This window comes from Girardinichthys multiradiatus, chromosome 4 (assembly GCF_021462225.1).
Source record: "Girardinichthys multiradiatus isolate DD_20200921_A chromosome 4, DD_fGirMul_XY1, whole genome shotgun sequence".
Lineage (NCBI taxonomy): Eukaryota > Metazoa > Chordata > Actinopteri > Cyprinodontiformes > Goodeidae > Girardinichthys > Girardinichthys multiradiatus.
This window is the reverse complement of record NC_061797.1, coordinates 3,172,911-3,190,052: the sequence shown is the minus strand read 5'-3', so window position 1 is coordinate 3,190,052 and position 17,142 is coordinate 3,172,911. Positions and strand designations below refer to the sequence as shown.

Below are 17,142 nucleotides of genomic sequence, written 5' to 3'. Positions count from 1 at the left end.
AGGCATGAAATACATGACTGGAACCTGTCTGAGAGTTTGTAATACAATATGTCTCCGTAGTTTTAATTCGGATGATCAGTTAGCTAATGAGCTGAACAGATCCATGATTTTATGATAACCATGGGCTGAAATTCCAAAAGATATTCCAAAAGAAATTAGCTTGTAGAGCTAGTTTTGATTACCAAAGCATTACATGGCAGTCTGTCACCAGATTCAACCAAAGTAATGAGGTGAACAAAATTTGGTCTGATTGCAAATGTTAATGTGTTTCATTCTATTGAGAAGTGGTAGTAAATAAAATGTGTGACGTCTTTTGTTTTAAGTAGTTACAGTACTTCCTGGAGGTCAGTTATTGGTGTTTTATTTACACAGCTCCACTGCTCCTCAGAGGGCACCGCTGTGTCTGGTTGCGACTGTTAGCTATTGGTACAGTAGACCAAACACTTGTACCCATAATGGTGGGGGGCAAGGAATAAATGCATTGGTATGTCTAGTTGAATTGCAGATTTAGGTTTTTTTGTGTTATTATTTTTATATTTTTTTATAAATATGTTCCTCCATTGATCCATTGGGGGATACAAATCTACAGATTCGGGGGGTCCATACCGCCACGTCCTCCCTGTGATTACGTCTATGATGATAACCTTCAGTGACACATTGAGTGTACTAAATGAGAGACCCCAAGCTCCATCAGCATTCCTTTGATTAAAGAAGGTTGGAGAATCGTTTTCAGGTCACTAAAATAGATAATATTCTGTCTTTCAACCTTGTACAGTCTGTAGCAGGTCTTACACATCACCAGGGGCACAGTCTTGACCTGGTTTTATCATGGATCCTAAACACTGTAGCCTCATTTAAAATCAAGCACCTCAAACATATCTTTCAGCAGTGACACCACTGTTATTGATATTTTTCTCAAAGCATTGCTTTTACGAGAATCATCGGCACCGGCGCCCCCCAGGGGTGTATTCTCACCCCACTCCTCTTCTCCCTCTACACAAATGGCTGCACCTCAGCCTGTGAAACTCCTGAAGTTTGCAAATGACACAACTGTTATTGGTCTGATCCTGGACAGTGATGAGTCTGCATACAGACAGGAGGTAGATGGATTGGTACACTGGTGTGGTCAGAACCACCTGGAACTTAACCCACTCAAGACTGTGGAGATGATGTTGGACTTTCGAAGAAAACCACCCCCACATACCCCCCTCACCATCCTCAACAACACTGTGTCTGCTGTGGAACACTTTCGGTTCCTAGGAACCAACATTTCTCAAAACCTGAGATGGTCCTCACACATAGACAATGTTTGGAAGAAGGCCCAGCAGACTGTACTTCCTGAGGCAACTCAAAAAGTACAACCTTTCACAGGAGCTGCTGGTCATCTTCTACACTGCCATAAGTCAGTCTGTCCTTTCTTCGTCCATCTCAGTGTGGTTTGGCTCATCCACAAAACAGGACAGGTCCAGACTGCAACGAACAATCAGGGCTGCAGAGAGAATCATCAGGGCTGACCTTCCCTCTACCCAGGACTTATACAGGTCTAGGGTCAGGAAAAGGACAGGTAGAATTTTTGCAGACCCCAAACACCCTGCACACAAACTGTTTAGGCTTTTACCTTCAGGTCAGTGCTACAGGTCGGTGTCTGCTAAAACCAGCCGCCAAAGAGGCAGTTTCTTCCCCCAGGCTGTTTCTCTGATGAAAACTTGACAGGGTTTCAGAACAACACCATGCATACTTGGACTGATCTCTCGTTATCTTCTATTGTTTAGTCAATTCTGTATATATGTACATTTAATATATATATTGTTTATTATTGAGAGCTAAGTGTACTGGAGTCAAATTCCTTGTTTTGTCTGTACAAACTTGGCAATAAAGCTGATTCTGATAGTCAGAATCCCTGTGTTCTTTTTCAGACTGTCAGTTCTATTTTAAAAGTGCTCCAGCCTACCACCCTGGCATCATCTGTTGACATTTGTAATAATTTCCTGTTTCTTTGTTAACAAAGTTGAGTACATCAGGTCAGCAATAGCACTTTCTACACATGACCCATCCATTTTTATTCCCTTCTTGACTGTCTTAAATGAAACCTGCAGGTTCTCCTGCTGCTGTCATAAAGAGGTTTTTCCATCAATTTGAACCTCAGTCCTTGCTATTATGAATAGGATTATTACTTCCTGTGTGATCCCAAATGTTTTCAAATATGCAACGCTGAATCGTTTGGATAGCTCTAATTTTTTTGAGCTTCGATAAAAGCAAAAAAGGTGTATTCCAGCTTAATAGTACCTCACCAAACCCACTTACATTAAACAGATTGCTACATTGGAGTAGTTATGGATTCGGATTTTAAATGTAATAAACAGATTAGATGTGTTTTATAAAAATGTTTCTTCTAGTTAAGGCAAACAGCGAAACCTGAGCCAGTTTTGTCGAGGCATGACTTGGAGAGAATAATACATCTTAACTTGTCTTGACTATTGCAATGCATTTTATGCTGGTGTCTGTCACGCATCCCTTCATTGGCTTCCTGTGCATCACAGAATTAATTTTCAAATCCTAATGTTGGCTTAAATAATGCCTAAATAGTCTTCTTTGTACCTCTCCGATTTACTCCAGCCTTATCTTCCTTTGCAGGCCCTTAGATCAGTCGACCAGCTGGTTTCAGTTGTCCCACAAACTAGATGGAAACTTAGAAGAGATCCAGCTTTTCTGTTGTGGCTCCACAATGTTGGAATACATAGCCCTAAAATATTAGAAAGGCATCTTTGCTTCCTGTTTTTAAGTCTCTTTTAAAAACTCATCTATTTTCAAAAGTGGTAGGGCCAGTGTGAGTTGACGTGCTCTTTTGATTGTCTCTGTTTAATTTTTGAACAGAGTCAGTATTTGAAATATCTGTTTCATGTTTTACTGTTATCTCTTTCATTTATCTTATTTTTGTTCAGCAATTTGGGCAAGCTTGCTGTTTTTAAATGTGCTTTATAAATAAATTGGATTTGGTCTAAGTTTAATAAATGTCCAGGGCCTGATAGTATATGTGACCAGGAGCTAAGGCTGCATAATTGTGCATATCTTTGCCTCATTGCTCCAGCAACAAGAGGGCCCAGAGGTATGGAAAAGTCAATTATTGCTCCAGTAGCACAGACTAAAACATCTGTAACACTTAATGATTTTAGGCCTGTTGCTTTAACATCCCTTATGATTAAGTCATTTGAAAAGCTTGTCAGAAAGGAGATTCTGTGGCAGGTGGACGAGCTTGTTAAAAATGCTTTATTAAACGTCCTGTATCATCATCTGGATGGTGCCAAAAGCCAGGTTTGGCCGCTATTTATTGGTTTATTTAGCTTTTAATAGTGTCAACTCACACATCTTGTAATGTTCTGTATCATTGGTATGGTATGTTAATCTGTCTCTGGGCAATAAAACCAGACATGGTATCCTGGTTAAATTACCTGGTAATTTAACCAGGTAAGGGAGGATTCAGGTCTAGCTTTTGGACTTTTATAGCAAGTACTGAAGAAAACGTCTGCCATGTTATGTTCAGACCATCCTCTCTTTATAGGTTTACAACTTCTTCCTTTAGGCCGTCAGTAGACAGTGCCTGCAGTGAAGATTTATGCTTCGTTTCATTACCTTGAAAGTCGGAACTGGGATGTTGGAGTTTACGTCATCTCCCAATTGTAGCGTTCCAGTTTTCCTACTTGTTTTCGTTTGTAGTGCTAGCAATTGTAACAGCAGCCTTACAACAATAACAATGTTCTACGCGGTATTTCATGCATATAAACAGCGTTCAAAAATCTTGCCTTATAAACACTGAAAAGCAGTACATGTACGACAGACTAAATGTTGCATAGATAATAAAGAACTGCTAAAAACAGCCACAGTAAGAATGTTTTACTACTACTGATGCGAGTAGCAACCATTTTGAATGCGGAAGTCGGGTATGCTCGTGTTGTTGCTGACTTTCCTATTTGTAATTCTGACTTTCACAGGCATTCCAGTTGAAATTTCCTACTCAGAGGTCAGAAATTCCGACTTCTGAGTACAAATGGAACGTAGCACAAGAGGCATAGAGTCTCCTTTGTACCTACAGCTTTTGTTATGCTTAATAATGTAAAACCATACAAGCCCTGTTGTCTGTATTATTATTCATTGCACCTTGTCAAACTTGACTAATCAAAATTTGGCTGTTCTGTTTTTTTTTTTTTGTACAATGTGTAATGACAAAACCTTTGTAATATGATGCCTGTGAATTTTATTTTCCTGATGAGTGGACACTTTCTTACTGTAATGGTCTACTCAAGAATATCCTGAGCAAACTCAGCAGACAGTGCATAATTCAAAACCAGGTGAAGTAAAGACCAAGAACCTGGTCTAAAACTGAGGTTAAATTTAAATAATTGTAGACCATATTAAGAACTTAAAACACTGGAATTAGAACTATATAACTGGTGCTTTACAGATTAACTATATTGAATTGAACTGAGAAAAGATGTCTTTTCTTTTTAACATGACTGTATAAACTTGAACTCTCACTAATGATCTTACAGATCATTAGTGAGAGTTCATGATATAAATGCCTCCCTACCATACAGAGAATAAAATCGAATTCAGTTCATTATTTTTCCCTAACGTCCCTGCTTTGTGGAATTTTCTCCAAAATCATCACTGGTGTCTGGTAACAGTGTTGTTTTTACTTTTACTTCAAACACATCCACTTATGAAAGGTTTAAGGTAGATTGTGTTTATATATAAAGGTCAAAACTATAGTAGTCTTAATGTTTATGTTCTTTAACCATGTGTTGTAGTGTTTTCTTTTGTTAAGCTTATCATCTTTAGTTTTTGTTTCTTCAGTTTTAAATTACATTTAGTTTACACAAGCATGACGTGCAAAGTATACGTTATGTGACTTTGTGTGTTATAAATTTAGAAATGTTTTTTACAAGTTAAAACCAGTTATTTTAGAAATAGTGATATTTGTCATTTCATTATATGACTAAAGAAGGATTTTTATAAAGTGGACCTTGTTTTACCCTGCTGACAAATACATTTTGTAAACAGCTGAAGGTAATTTTTAGAGAAGTAATAAAAATAAGGTCAAATTGGTAAATGAGCATCTCCTGACCCTGCAGTTAAAAAACACTTTTAACATAAAACATTTACATGGTAAACTGCACCTCTTACCTTTCTATTTTTATGAATGTGTCTTGAGGTTGTGTGATCACAGTTTTAAATTTGTCTGCTGTTAATTTTATGGGCTTCCACTGTCCCTTTAAATTTTCCTCTGCTGTTACCATAAAGGTGCTAGAAGAGGCTCACTCCAAAAGTCACATGCTCCGGCTCTCTTTGTTTCCCACAGAACGACTCTATCTTTCTGTGCATGAGGGGGACATTCCACTGAGGGAAATTGTGTCATAGAAATCAAAAAGATCAGAATCGTTGTTTGAGCTGTTTTGTCTGTCCACATAGTAGATAGTCTTTTTTAACACAAGGAAAATATTAAATGTTCAAATAAAATCAATGAGTTATATTACGTTTTACTAATGACACACACAATATAAAAATATTGGGTGTTAAAGAATTGTTAAATGGCATCAGAATACATAAAACTCCAAATTTGAAAAGATGTGCTAAATAAATGAGTTTCTAATATTGTTAATGTATTTAACAGGATTGTACCAAATGTTTCTAATACATATAACAGTACTATGAAATTAACAATCAATATTTACCACACAGAAGTTTTATTTTAAACCAAATCTGACTGATCAGGCAAACTGAGATGAGTTTTAGTGTGATGACTGTAAGTTAATTTAACAGTTTTGACATGTGCTTTACAGTGTGTGTAACTAATTGCACAGCAAAACGATGCTGTTTATTCTATCCCCCACAACAACAGCAAAATCAAACTATGATCTAAAAGTAAGTCAGGCTAAAACTATGTTCAGGCATTACGGTAGTAAACCCCACAGCCCAAAGAGGAATTCCTGGAATGTGAAAAGATCTCATTCATATTGAAAGTAGATTGAAACATTCTCAATTTACCCATATTAGCAGATGAATGTGTTCCACATTGTAGGTCTAAGCTGCGTATTTACTTATTTAACGATCAGACTCTAAGGTACTTTTACTGTATATCCAGTGAGTTGTACCTTCTTGAGTTTCAAAGGTTTTGATTGTAGATGAATAAAGCAGCATGCAGGTGTCTTAATAAAATGGTTCATTTGAAAGTCTGTGTCAAAGGACTTTGATAGGTCGAAGACACTGTCAACTTTAGCAGTGCAATGAACTTTTCCCCACATAAAGTTACAGCAACCGTAATAGTCTGCCTAGTAACAGCAATTCTTTCCATTGGTCCAACTCTAGTCTCCTCCTGTGTGTGTGTGTGTTTGTGTGTGTGTGTGTGTGTGTGTGTGTGTGTGTGTGTGTGTGTGTGTGTGTGTGTGTGTGTGTGTGTGTAGGAAAGTCTTTCATTTTATAGTTTTGCACTCAGAAATGTTTTGAAGTTCTCTTAACTGATTTGATTGATTAGTGTAATGTAAAATTCTCACCCTCCCCTCTTTCCAAAAGACTCTTATCCATGGATAAAAACATAAATCAATTCAAGTACAGGGTTGTTAATTTACTTTTGTAATAGACAAGGACTTTCTCCTTTATCGAGTTCATAATCAGTTTGCATTATAGGTGGTTGGGATGGCCTTTCAGATGTTTCTTTACAGAACTGTTAGTAAAGCAATATTTCGTCCACTCTATTTTGTCCCTGGACTGATATTTGGAGTAAATAGGATGAATGAATAAAGCAGTGTTTCACTCTTTCCCCATGTGCTCACCTCATGTTTGCTCACAAAGCTGCTGCTTTCATTCAGCCTCAGGAAGACCCAGGAGGAAGCATGAGGAGTAGGGCTGTTATCGCCCCCTACCGACTTAGAGCCAACAGACGCTCCTCAGACTCCGTCCCGGACCCCTCACCTCCTCCTCAGAAGCTACCATGCAGACGGAGGGGAATTCTCAAAGAAGAGGTCGTCCCCCTCCCTCCATTCCTCTCTCTCTCTCTTTCCGTCTGTATATAGGCCTACATCTATATGTATATAACACAATCCTTCCTCGCGCACATTTCTTTGATCCCCCTTTAACAACAGCTGACGTCATCCAGTAGATCACTATCTCGTCCTTGTTTCCAGCGTGCTGATTCAGTTCGTGTGTGCGGCCGTGCTCGCGCGCATGCAGGTCGGGGTGCGTGGGGTAGTGGTTTTTGTCTCGCGGAGCAAAGTGGTCTGTTCCTCAGAAGGCTCGCGCACATCGAGGGAGCAGCAGCACGCAGCAGCTAACAGAACAAAGGGATTTAATTTCGCCGCTTGTGTCCTCGTGCCTGTTCCGGTCTCTTCCTGCTGTAAGCTAACCGGGGACGTTTCACCAGGACCGTCCTGCCACTACATTCCCAACCGAGGTTTATTATGGAGAAGCAGCTGCTGTGCTGCGAGGTGGACTCTATCAGGAGAGCCTACCAGGACGAAAACTTACTTAATGACCGAGTCCTACAGACTATGTTGAAGGCAGAGGAGAACTACCTACCGTCCCCAAACTATTTTAAGTGTGTTCAGAAAGAGATTATACCCAAAATGAGGAAAATACTAGCCACTTGGATGTTGGAGGTTAGTTTTCAGCTTCTTTGCTATAACTTAAACCATAGGAATTATGTCGATATGTTAGATTCACCCGTGAAACCTAAAATAAAAACCTAATAAGAATGTTAACGTTATAGATGAGTAATGCAGCCTATGCCATTCAAAAATAGCTTGTCCTGAAGAGTGCTGGCCGCTCCTTTGGAGAGATTGTCTACCAGTTTACTTTTTACCGCCAGTATAGCTTACTACCTTGCTGTTCATTATTTTTAAGCTTATTAAATGTACACAGTTGGCATTATTTCCTCCAAAATAACAGAAATGTACACGTATGCAGTCTGGCCCGTGCCAGAAGCCTATTACGCGCCATCTTTGTTGTCGTGTATAAGGAATATCTTAATATCATTAAAAATCTAGAATGCGAACATGAGTGACAGTGAAGCGATAAAATCAACGAAAATACACTTACACCTTGAGATACTTCTTTAATGTCTACAAGTAGTCATTCTACTGGTATTAACTGCTAAAGTTTAGCTTCCTTCTTCTGCAGTCAGCTATTTCTGTGAAGGTCGCTAAGAAAAAAATGCATTTGTTAACCGATTTAAATGTAATAGCGCGGCATAAAAAGTCGGACCTGATTGCTTATATGTTATCAAACATTTACATCAACTTTTGGATAGAATTATTTGCCTATTTATATTTTTTATTAATTTTTAAAGTCACGCATTGGAGCGATGTCGGGAAGTATCGCCCGCAGTACGTGAAAAGGCTTCGAGGAAGAAATGTTTTTTTAAAATTCAAATTCAGTCACATTCTGGCTTTTTTTACCCTAATCCGATCAGGTATTCGATAAGGATCATTTAGGTACCAGTTCTACCCGGCTTAGCATTTTTTTAATATTTATAATTATTTTTTGAAAAGATGACGAAGTTGAAATTAGAGAGTGAAACTTGCTTCTACGCCACCTTTGTGTCTCGGTCAGAACTGACTGCAAACTGATTATTTTCTCAGTTTTAACACTGTAGTTAAATCGCTTCTAGTACACAGTTCGTTCACATTTTAGTCCATATAATGTTGTCTTTATGCCAGATTCGACATTGCTTTGAAAAATTGTGACTCCAATTTGACTTTAATCACATAAAATCCATGTGAAGATGATTGTTTGTCTTTTGTTACTCGGGGTAATTGTGGCTGAGGTACCTTTGAATTCGAACAGTTGTGTGCAGCAGCTTGATAATGCATTTAAATGGAAGGAAATCTTCCTGCAGCAGCAGATTCTAACCCGCTTTTCTCACCTCCCAGGTCTGCGAGGAGCAGAAGTGCGAGGAGGAGGTTTTTCCGCTGGCGATGAACTATTTAGACAGATATTTATCAGTGGAGGCCACCAGGAAAACAAGGCTACAGCTGCTCGGAGCAACATGCATGTTTCTTGCATCCAAGATGAAGGAGACTGTCCCTCTAACTGCAGAAAAGCTCTGCATATACACGGACAACTCGGTCTTACCCGGGGAGCTGCTGGTAATTACAGACATGGCTGTTTCATAACATTTAACAGCCTTTTATCAACAGCGTGCATGGAAGGGCACATGGGCTCAGGGTTTGCAGGGTATTTGTTAGTCAGTGTCACCATGTTCGATAGAAATGAAAAGACGCAATCTGATTAAAATTGTAGGCAATAAACGTGTCGCTTTGTCATAATTGGTTGCCTGTGACTTTCCCATGGTGACCGTAACCTCTGATTTCATGAATGGACACAGTGCATGCCATAGAAAGAAAGATTTACAGCGACACCCAGTGGTCGCTAGATTGTGGTGCAGACAGTTAGAGGAGAAATTATATTTGGATGAGTCGGCTATGTTAATTTAAAATGCTAAGTATGTAAATAAATTAAGACTTACAATATAATATAACATAATATAATATAAAGTATATTGAGAATGTCGATGCATGATAGCTGAAGTCAATCCTGCAAAGATGCTGTGAGACCACACAGACGACATCTTAGAAAAACAATTAAAACATCAGTGTTGAAGGTGCAGGAGCCAAATTTGCTTGTAGATGGAAGTATGAGAATATATTTATCAATGAGTGCGTGGTCAGTTTGAAAACTTTTGGTCCTGTGTCTCTCCATAGCAAATGGAGTTGCTGGTTCTCAACAAGCTAAAGTGGGATCTGGCCTCAGTCACTCCTCATGACTTCATTGAGCACTTCCTGTCCAAGCTGAAGATCCACCCATCCACAAAGCTGATCCTCAGAAAACATGCTCAGACCTTTGTGGCACTCTGTGCGACAGGTTGGACATCAGAATAATCTCCTAATATATCTTTACACCAGACTTCGATCAGCATGTATCTGCTTATATGCTGCTGTGTTGGTTTTTTTTTATCATGCCAGTTACTAAAATGATTGTGGTTTGTATGGACCAAAATTATTTTCTTGTTTCAATAGATGTCAACTTTGTTGCCAGTCCTCCATCAATGGTGGCAGCAGGAAGTGTGGTGGCAGCTGTTCAAGGTCTCTACTTGAAGAGCCAGGACACCTCCTTATCCTCTTCAAACCTTACCAACTTTTTGTCACAGGTCATTCGCAGTGACCCGGTATGAACTCACACACTCCCTCAAAGTCAATGAAGTTGAAGTATCACATTTGCTATTGGCCATGTAATAGATTTGACTTATTTCAACCCCTATTTGTTTAGGACTGCCTGCGGTCATGTCAGGAGCAGATAGAGTCCCTGCTGGAGTCCAGTCTGCGGCAGGCTCAGCAGCACAGTGGCACGACGGAAACCAAACGCATGGATGAGGAAGTGGACCTGTCCTGCACGCCAACAGATGTGAGAGATGTCAACATTTGAGAAAGATCACCAGCCATGTCTCACGATAAACCTGTTGATCGAGGAGACATCGGTGTCAGAGGGCACTGATGGAAGGGTCGGGGAGGGTGTCTTATGGTCCCATCGCTGTATGCCCATCTTTTCTCTTCTGCTGCTTCCTGGTTGGCTGCCAATATGGCTTATAATTCCACTTTCTTGCCTGCTGTCTGCTATGGCTGCCAAGACAAGACAAAGTGGCCTGCTGCCATGCAGCATACCCCATTCTTGCCAGTGACCTCCCCCTCTTAAGGAAAGAATGAATGCAACAGAAATCTACCTGAGAAAAAGGATAATGAACATGGGTGTACTTTGAGGGCTGGAGCTGAAGCCAGAAGCTGACAGTTTAGCAGATAGTTGTTTTTTTTTCTTCATTTAACACACTAGGAATCTTTAAATTACTGCAGATCCAACAAACCCACTAAAACAGTAGATCTTCTAAGTTTGTTTCCAGAATTCCTCCTGAAATCTGACATTTATTAAAGTTGTTTTGTTTTCTTTTCTTTCCCTTTGTGTTATATATAGAATGATTTTTGTCCATCTGTCAACGTTCTCATGTTTGTCTCATTTATTCCCGCTTTCTTATGTTTAGTCACTTTATTATTTTAATTTTAGACATCATTAGTCTTATACCTCTTCTGTTCCATACTTATTGTTTGCTATGTTAAAGTCAGCATATTGAGTGACATTGATTTTATGATCTTTGAAACTATCAGCTACTGATGTGGACAAATGAAAAGCTTTATTCATTCCTTGACAGCATTCATTTGCTCATTTCAGTTTGCTTTAATTTGACAACATTGAGTCAGTTCATGTGTAAGCAGAAGAGTCCATAGTCTGTTTTCATTCTCTGCGTACCTTGACCATTCCAGTGGTTGTTTTTCTACAAAAAAGCACTTTTGGTCAGCGATGCTGGCTCAAGGAAAAAGTTCACATTGATAAAGTTTATCAAAAATATAAAAAATGAACAGCGGGATGGGGTGTTGAGCTGGAATCTTTGGGAAAAAATGATGTAGAGTAGTATTTGCATACAGTTGCACCTGATGAGACAAAGAGTGGATCAAAGTGGCAGACTGACTCACTGATGCTGCCTCCCAACTCTTAGATTAAGGTTTTTACTGCAGCATGTCAGCTACAGCAGCCAGCTGGAAAAATTTAAAGGGATATGTCAGATTTCCATCATTCATATAATGTTTTGTATTTTAATGTACAAATATAAATTATTTTTATAACTTTAAACAGATCCTAGCCAAACATGCTGGTATTAATTTTAAAAATTCATTTTTATGCTCCTGCAGAGCAGAAACAGCTAAATTAAATCTGTAGTGTGCCTCTGAATCAGCAGAACTGCACCCCATCCCACAAACACTAACATAAATATTCAAACTAAGTTAAAACTTTGCTCATGGATTCCAGGAAATGGATAAAGCTGAAAAAAGAGGAGCGATGAGACTATTGACACGATTTTGCACAAACCTGAAAGACATGGGAGACGTTTGTCAGGGACAAAAAGGCAGAGAGCAAAGTTGGCAACAGGACCAAGGGGTGAAAAGTGGCAAAAAAGGTGAAGATCACCACAAGGTGTGTCTTACAGCTGTAGAGTTAAAGTCAGGGTTCCTGCACAGAATGGATCAGGTTGATATAGGCTTTTATGTAAAAATATGTGAGTGTGTCAAATTGTGTAGGAGCTCTGCATACTAGGTTTCTGATTGTACATTACAGATAGAAAGTAGGAGAAGAACACTCCTTGTATTCTGCTGCTATAGGAAAATAAATCCCAGCTACGTGTTAAAAAAAGTAAAAGGTGAAAAAAAAATTTAATGAATAAAAACAATGCTTTGTTTCCTGTTGTTTGCTGCTATGTTTTGATTGTTTTTATTTTATACATATAAATGTCAATATACTGCCATTCTAGGTTTGAATTTTCTCATAGAAAATTGTTATTGACATCCTCATTTGTTGTTTCATGTAGAATATATATGCTCATTTTTTTTTTATAATTTCATAATATGATTCTCCAAACTATTTCCAAAAAACAAGGAAAATTTAGATTTATAGAAAAGTGTTTGATCCACTATACCTCATGTGACAGTCAAGATCTATCTCTGACTTTTAGTCTTTTTGTTTGTTTTAGTTCTTATTCTGTTTTGTCTGTTGGGTCATTGAGTACCAGCTCTGTTAAACCTGCTCAAGGTGAAGCATCCGTGATGGAAACCAGCAAGTTCAGGGCATGCTTTCATACTGGTGTCATAACAGAAAATGGGATATCTATTACTCTGTTGAGTGTTAAGCTGTCTCGGTAAAAAGAGACTTTATCCCCCTTTAGGCCCATTGTGGCCTTTCTTCCTCTCCCCTTTTTGTATTTATAAAGAAAAAAAAAAGCTTTGTGCTCCAATTTTTGAACTGTCAGTGAGTTGATTTGAGTTTGTAAATAGATTCATTGTCATGCTCAGTAAGCCATAGACTGTTCTTGTTGTTTTCACAAAATTATTCTACACAGTTGTGTCTACTTTACGGTGGTTGTCTGTGACTGGGACAAACAGTGTATTCATCTTTGTGCTGACAACAATAAAAATATGAATTAGATGGAATCTTATAAACTTGCTGTCTGTTTTTTTTACTGGGGAATTATGATAAACTTTCACAAATCTTGAGCCAAAGCCATTTTACACATCTTTTTTTAACATGCCCTGTTGTGGGTTTTCAGGTATACCATAAAGAACAGATGGTTGCGTACAAGTACCAGGGTAGTTTTTATCCATAAAAAGAATATGTCAAAACAGTATCCTGATTGCAAGATTAACTTTTTAAAATCCAAATTCAATCCAGCATCAAAGTAGACACCCACCAGGCCAGGGTTGCTGAAGAAAGCCCCCCAGCTGTTGCACAGGGAGCCACAAAATGAGAGCCACAGCAGGCCCCCAGCCGCCCGGGGACTAAGACCCTAACCACCCGCACCAGCAAGGAGTACAAGCAGGCCAGACAAGAAGATACAGCAGCCCACAGCCCAGCCCAGCCCATTCCCACCCCAGGGCAACACCCAAATGATCAGTCCACCAAGGGACAGCTCAGCCCCAGCATCCCCATACTGTCTGGCCCCCAGTGCCAAGGTGGCAATGCCCATTCCCTCTATGTCACTAGGTGATATGTTTGATCATCGGAGACCAAATAAATTAGAAGTTATTGGGTTTTTTTTTCTTTCTTTTCTTACAATCAGGCAATTTCTTCATAGAAACTAATTCTAAAAACATATCTTTAAAATGTCAGTCAGTCAGTCATTTTCTACCGCTTATTCCATAGTGGGTCACGGGGAAGCTGGTGCCTATCTCCAGCAGTCTACAGGCGAGAAGCTGGGTACACCCTGGACAGGATCTTTAAAATGTGTTACATTTAAACTATTAAACTATTTATTCTACCAGTTCTGAAGTATTGTTTTTTTTCTAATGCTTAGAAGCTGGAACTGGAAGAAGGATGTGGCATCTATTTGTTCCCAAATCTACTTTTGTGATGTCACCAAAAAGGCAAAGTGAGGGGAAGATTAGAACTGTATACTCTAGGCATGTTGACAGGTCTTCACATACTTTTAGCCAAAAGCCACAGACAAGCAGACAGTGCCAGAGAACATGTAGATAGTCATCAGTTAAATCCCATCCCATTTATCTTCATTAGCCCCTTTTCCACCAAAAGCCCTGGAATTTAAAGCCCCAGGATTTGTTTCATCCAAGTAAAAGGAATCTTCGGGATTTTTGTGCATTCTGTTTTCATTGCTCAGAGACCATTTATTTAAATCTGCCTAAAGATGTATAGGGAAGTTGTGGAGAAAACTGCACTACACCTTCATTCCAGCAGATGACATTACTCCTTTGCTCCCTTTAACAGACTTAGCAAAAAAAAAAAAACCTTTCGCTTCAACTGATGAATAATAGTAGATGATGACCAGCTTTAGAGTTATACGGATGACTAATTCCTTCCATTATTCCTTAAGTTGCACTGGATCCATAAGCAGGAAAAGTTTAAATATTTTTTTACATTTAATTTTGTACCAATCTGGCCAGAGTTGCTGCTTTACAAGAGCATGACTCATTTACAATAACTACTAAACACTGATGAACACCCTTAATAGGTTAATAAGAGGTTAATATACTCTTGCATACAGTGGAATTTGGCCCCTATTCATCATAATCCAATTCAACTACAATTCTAACAAACTAAGTCCATTCAAATACAATTGTTAGATTGCTGCATTAGATGAAGTATTTAGATGTGTGTTTCTATACAATTATGTATCTTAACTGTAGTTGAAAAATCATATCAGAAGTCTAATCCCTTTCAAAATAAACTGGCTTGACATATTGAATCCACTTTCTTGCAATTAAATGTATGTCAGTTACTTACAATTACATTCAATTTCAATATGGCATAAATATTTGATTAGTCGGATTTATTATACTGGATTAAATTCAAATCCAGTTTAGAACAATTAATTTTTTTAAGTTAAAATACAATTTAGCTCAAATTATTTTATTCAATATCTGTTTAATACAGTGTAATTGAATATGATGCATTTACTTACTGACAAATTAAGGATTCAGAGGCAATGAGATGAACTTGACATCATTTGAGAATATTGTATTCCTTTTAATATATGTGTATAGCAATAGCAGAAGGCATGAGAAAAAGCATGCTTAACATAAATATTAACTGCCCTGGCTGACAGCTATGCTATCCAGTAAATTAGTTTAGAATTGGTTAATTTACCCCATAAATGACACAGGAAAATAATTATTCTCAGACGATTCCTGTTAGATTTGCTGTAGTAAATGGCTGATTTTAGGATGCTCTGGGAGACCCCAGACCTGCATGTTTACATTATCATGCAATGCTAAAAAAAGATGGTGAATAAAATAATAATCAAGTCTCAAAACACTCTATCTATCTATCTATCTATCTATCTATCTATCTATCTATCTATCTATCTATCTATCTATCTATCTATCTATCTATCTATCTATCTATCTATCTATCTATCTATCTATCTATCTATCTATCTATCTATCTATCTATCTATCTATCTATCTATCATCTATCTATCTATCTATCTATCTATCTATCTATCTATCTATCTAACTATCTATCATCTATCTATCATCTATCTATCTATCTATCTATCTATCTATCTATCTATCTATCTATCTATCTATCTATCTATCTATCTATCTATCTATCTATCATCTATCTATCATCTATCTATCTATCTATCTATCTATCATCTATCTATCTATCTATCTATCTATCTATCTATCTATCTATCTATCTATCTATCTATCTATCTATCTATCTATCTATCTATCATCTATCTATCATCTATCTATCTATCTATCTATCTATCTATCTATCTATCTATCTATCATCTATCTATCTATCTATCTATCTATCTATCTATCTATCTATCTATCTATCTATCTATCTATCTATCTATCTATCTATCTATCTATCTATCTATCTATCCACACGCTACCGGTCAAAAGCTTTGGACACACTTTCTCATTTAAGGAGGTTTTCTCTATGTTCTCTATGTTTATGATTATTTACATTGTACATAGATTCTCACTGAAGGCATCAAAACTGTGAATGAACACATATAGAGTTATGAAAAGAACTTTAAAAATGTTTTATATTCTAGATTCCTTAAAGTAGCTGCCCTTTGCTGTGATGAAATATTAACCCGTGGGCATCTCTGAATGAACGCCTGGGAAGTTCTGTCAAGACTAAAATAAAATGTTTAGAATTATTTACACTTTTTGTTTACTATATAATTTCATGTGTTTTCATTCACAGTTTTGTTGCCTTTGGTGAGAATCTACAATGTATTTTTTGAGCTCCAGCGCTCACCAACCTGTTCACCCTCTTCGTTCATCCGCACCTCGGATTCCTCCTGGAGGGTGGAAAGAATGCAGTCAGCTTCACAAATCCAACTGCTGTCGATCTCAGATCAGATGAATGGCTTACCTTTCTCTTAATCACTATTAAGAACAGCTTAATACATCTACACCTTTTGAACAGCGAGCCCATCTTCTCTGGAACTGAATTTTTCATTTCCATTCAACTCATTCTAACCGTTTCTTCTTTCCGTTTTGGTCAACTGGAAAGCAGTCCCGAGTCCAGCCTATCACCTTTTGCAAATAAATCCCAATAGGAACCCACCTTGCTTTGTCATAACTGCGACAGATTCTGAGTCGATCAAAAGAGCTATGCAGTGGCGCCGCATTCATTTTAGAGGTGGGACGGGGGGAGGGGGGCCTTGGGGGGTTATGGGGAGCGTCGGGGTGTGGAGTCGCACATAATCAGTTTTGTAACACGGTAATGTTGCTGTGTACTTAAGGGGCGTTTTTAGTGTCTTTATATATTGGGGACTTAAGTCCAGAACCCTCCTTCCTCTTGTTCCCTCTTTAAAAGGGGCCCTTTTCAGTCTGTATTTAAGTATTTAACCTATTATCTCTCACGCGCAGCGCTGAAAAAACTTTTTCACGCCTGCGATAAAGGTGAAGCAGGATGTAGTCTTCGCCTCACTGGGTCCGTCCGGACTATAAACATAAAGCATCTGTTTAATGGAAAGGAGAAATAAACTCGTCAGGGGGATGGCTGAGATGACAG

The 17,142-nt window shown here is 38.3% G+C and overlaps 1 protein-coding gene and 1 long non-coding RNA gene across 2 annotated transcripts in view; one reads left to right on the top strand and one right to left on the bottom strand.

Moving 5' to 3' along the window:
* LOC124867400 overlaps positions 1-6,956 on the bottom strand; it is a 42,071-nt gene extending 35,115 nt beyond the window's left edge. Inside the window, exon 1 of the long non-coding RNA XR_007038040.1 lies at positions 6,828-6,956. This is a non-coding gene — a long non-coding RNA (uncharacterized LOC124867400). The remainder of the gene's footprint in view (positions 1-6,827) is intronic.
* Positions 6,957-7,209: 253 nt separating this feature from the next.
* ccnd1 (cyclin D1) lies at positions 7,210-13,084 on the top strand. Its single transcript, XM_047363825.1, has 5 exons — positions 7,210-7,649; positions 8,922-9,137; positions 9,753-9,912; positions 10,068-10,216; positions 10,318-13,084. Exons 1-5 carry the CDS (start codon positions 7,452-7,454, stop codon positions 10,471-10,473), a joined length of 879 nt encoding a protein of 292 aa, XP_047219781.1. The 5' UTR covers positions 7,210-7,451; the 3' UTR covers positions 10,474-13,084.
* Positions 13,085-17,142: the final 4,058 nt, after the last annotated feature.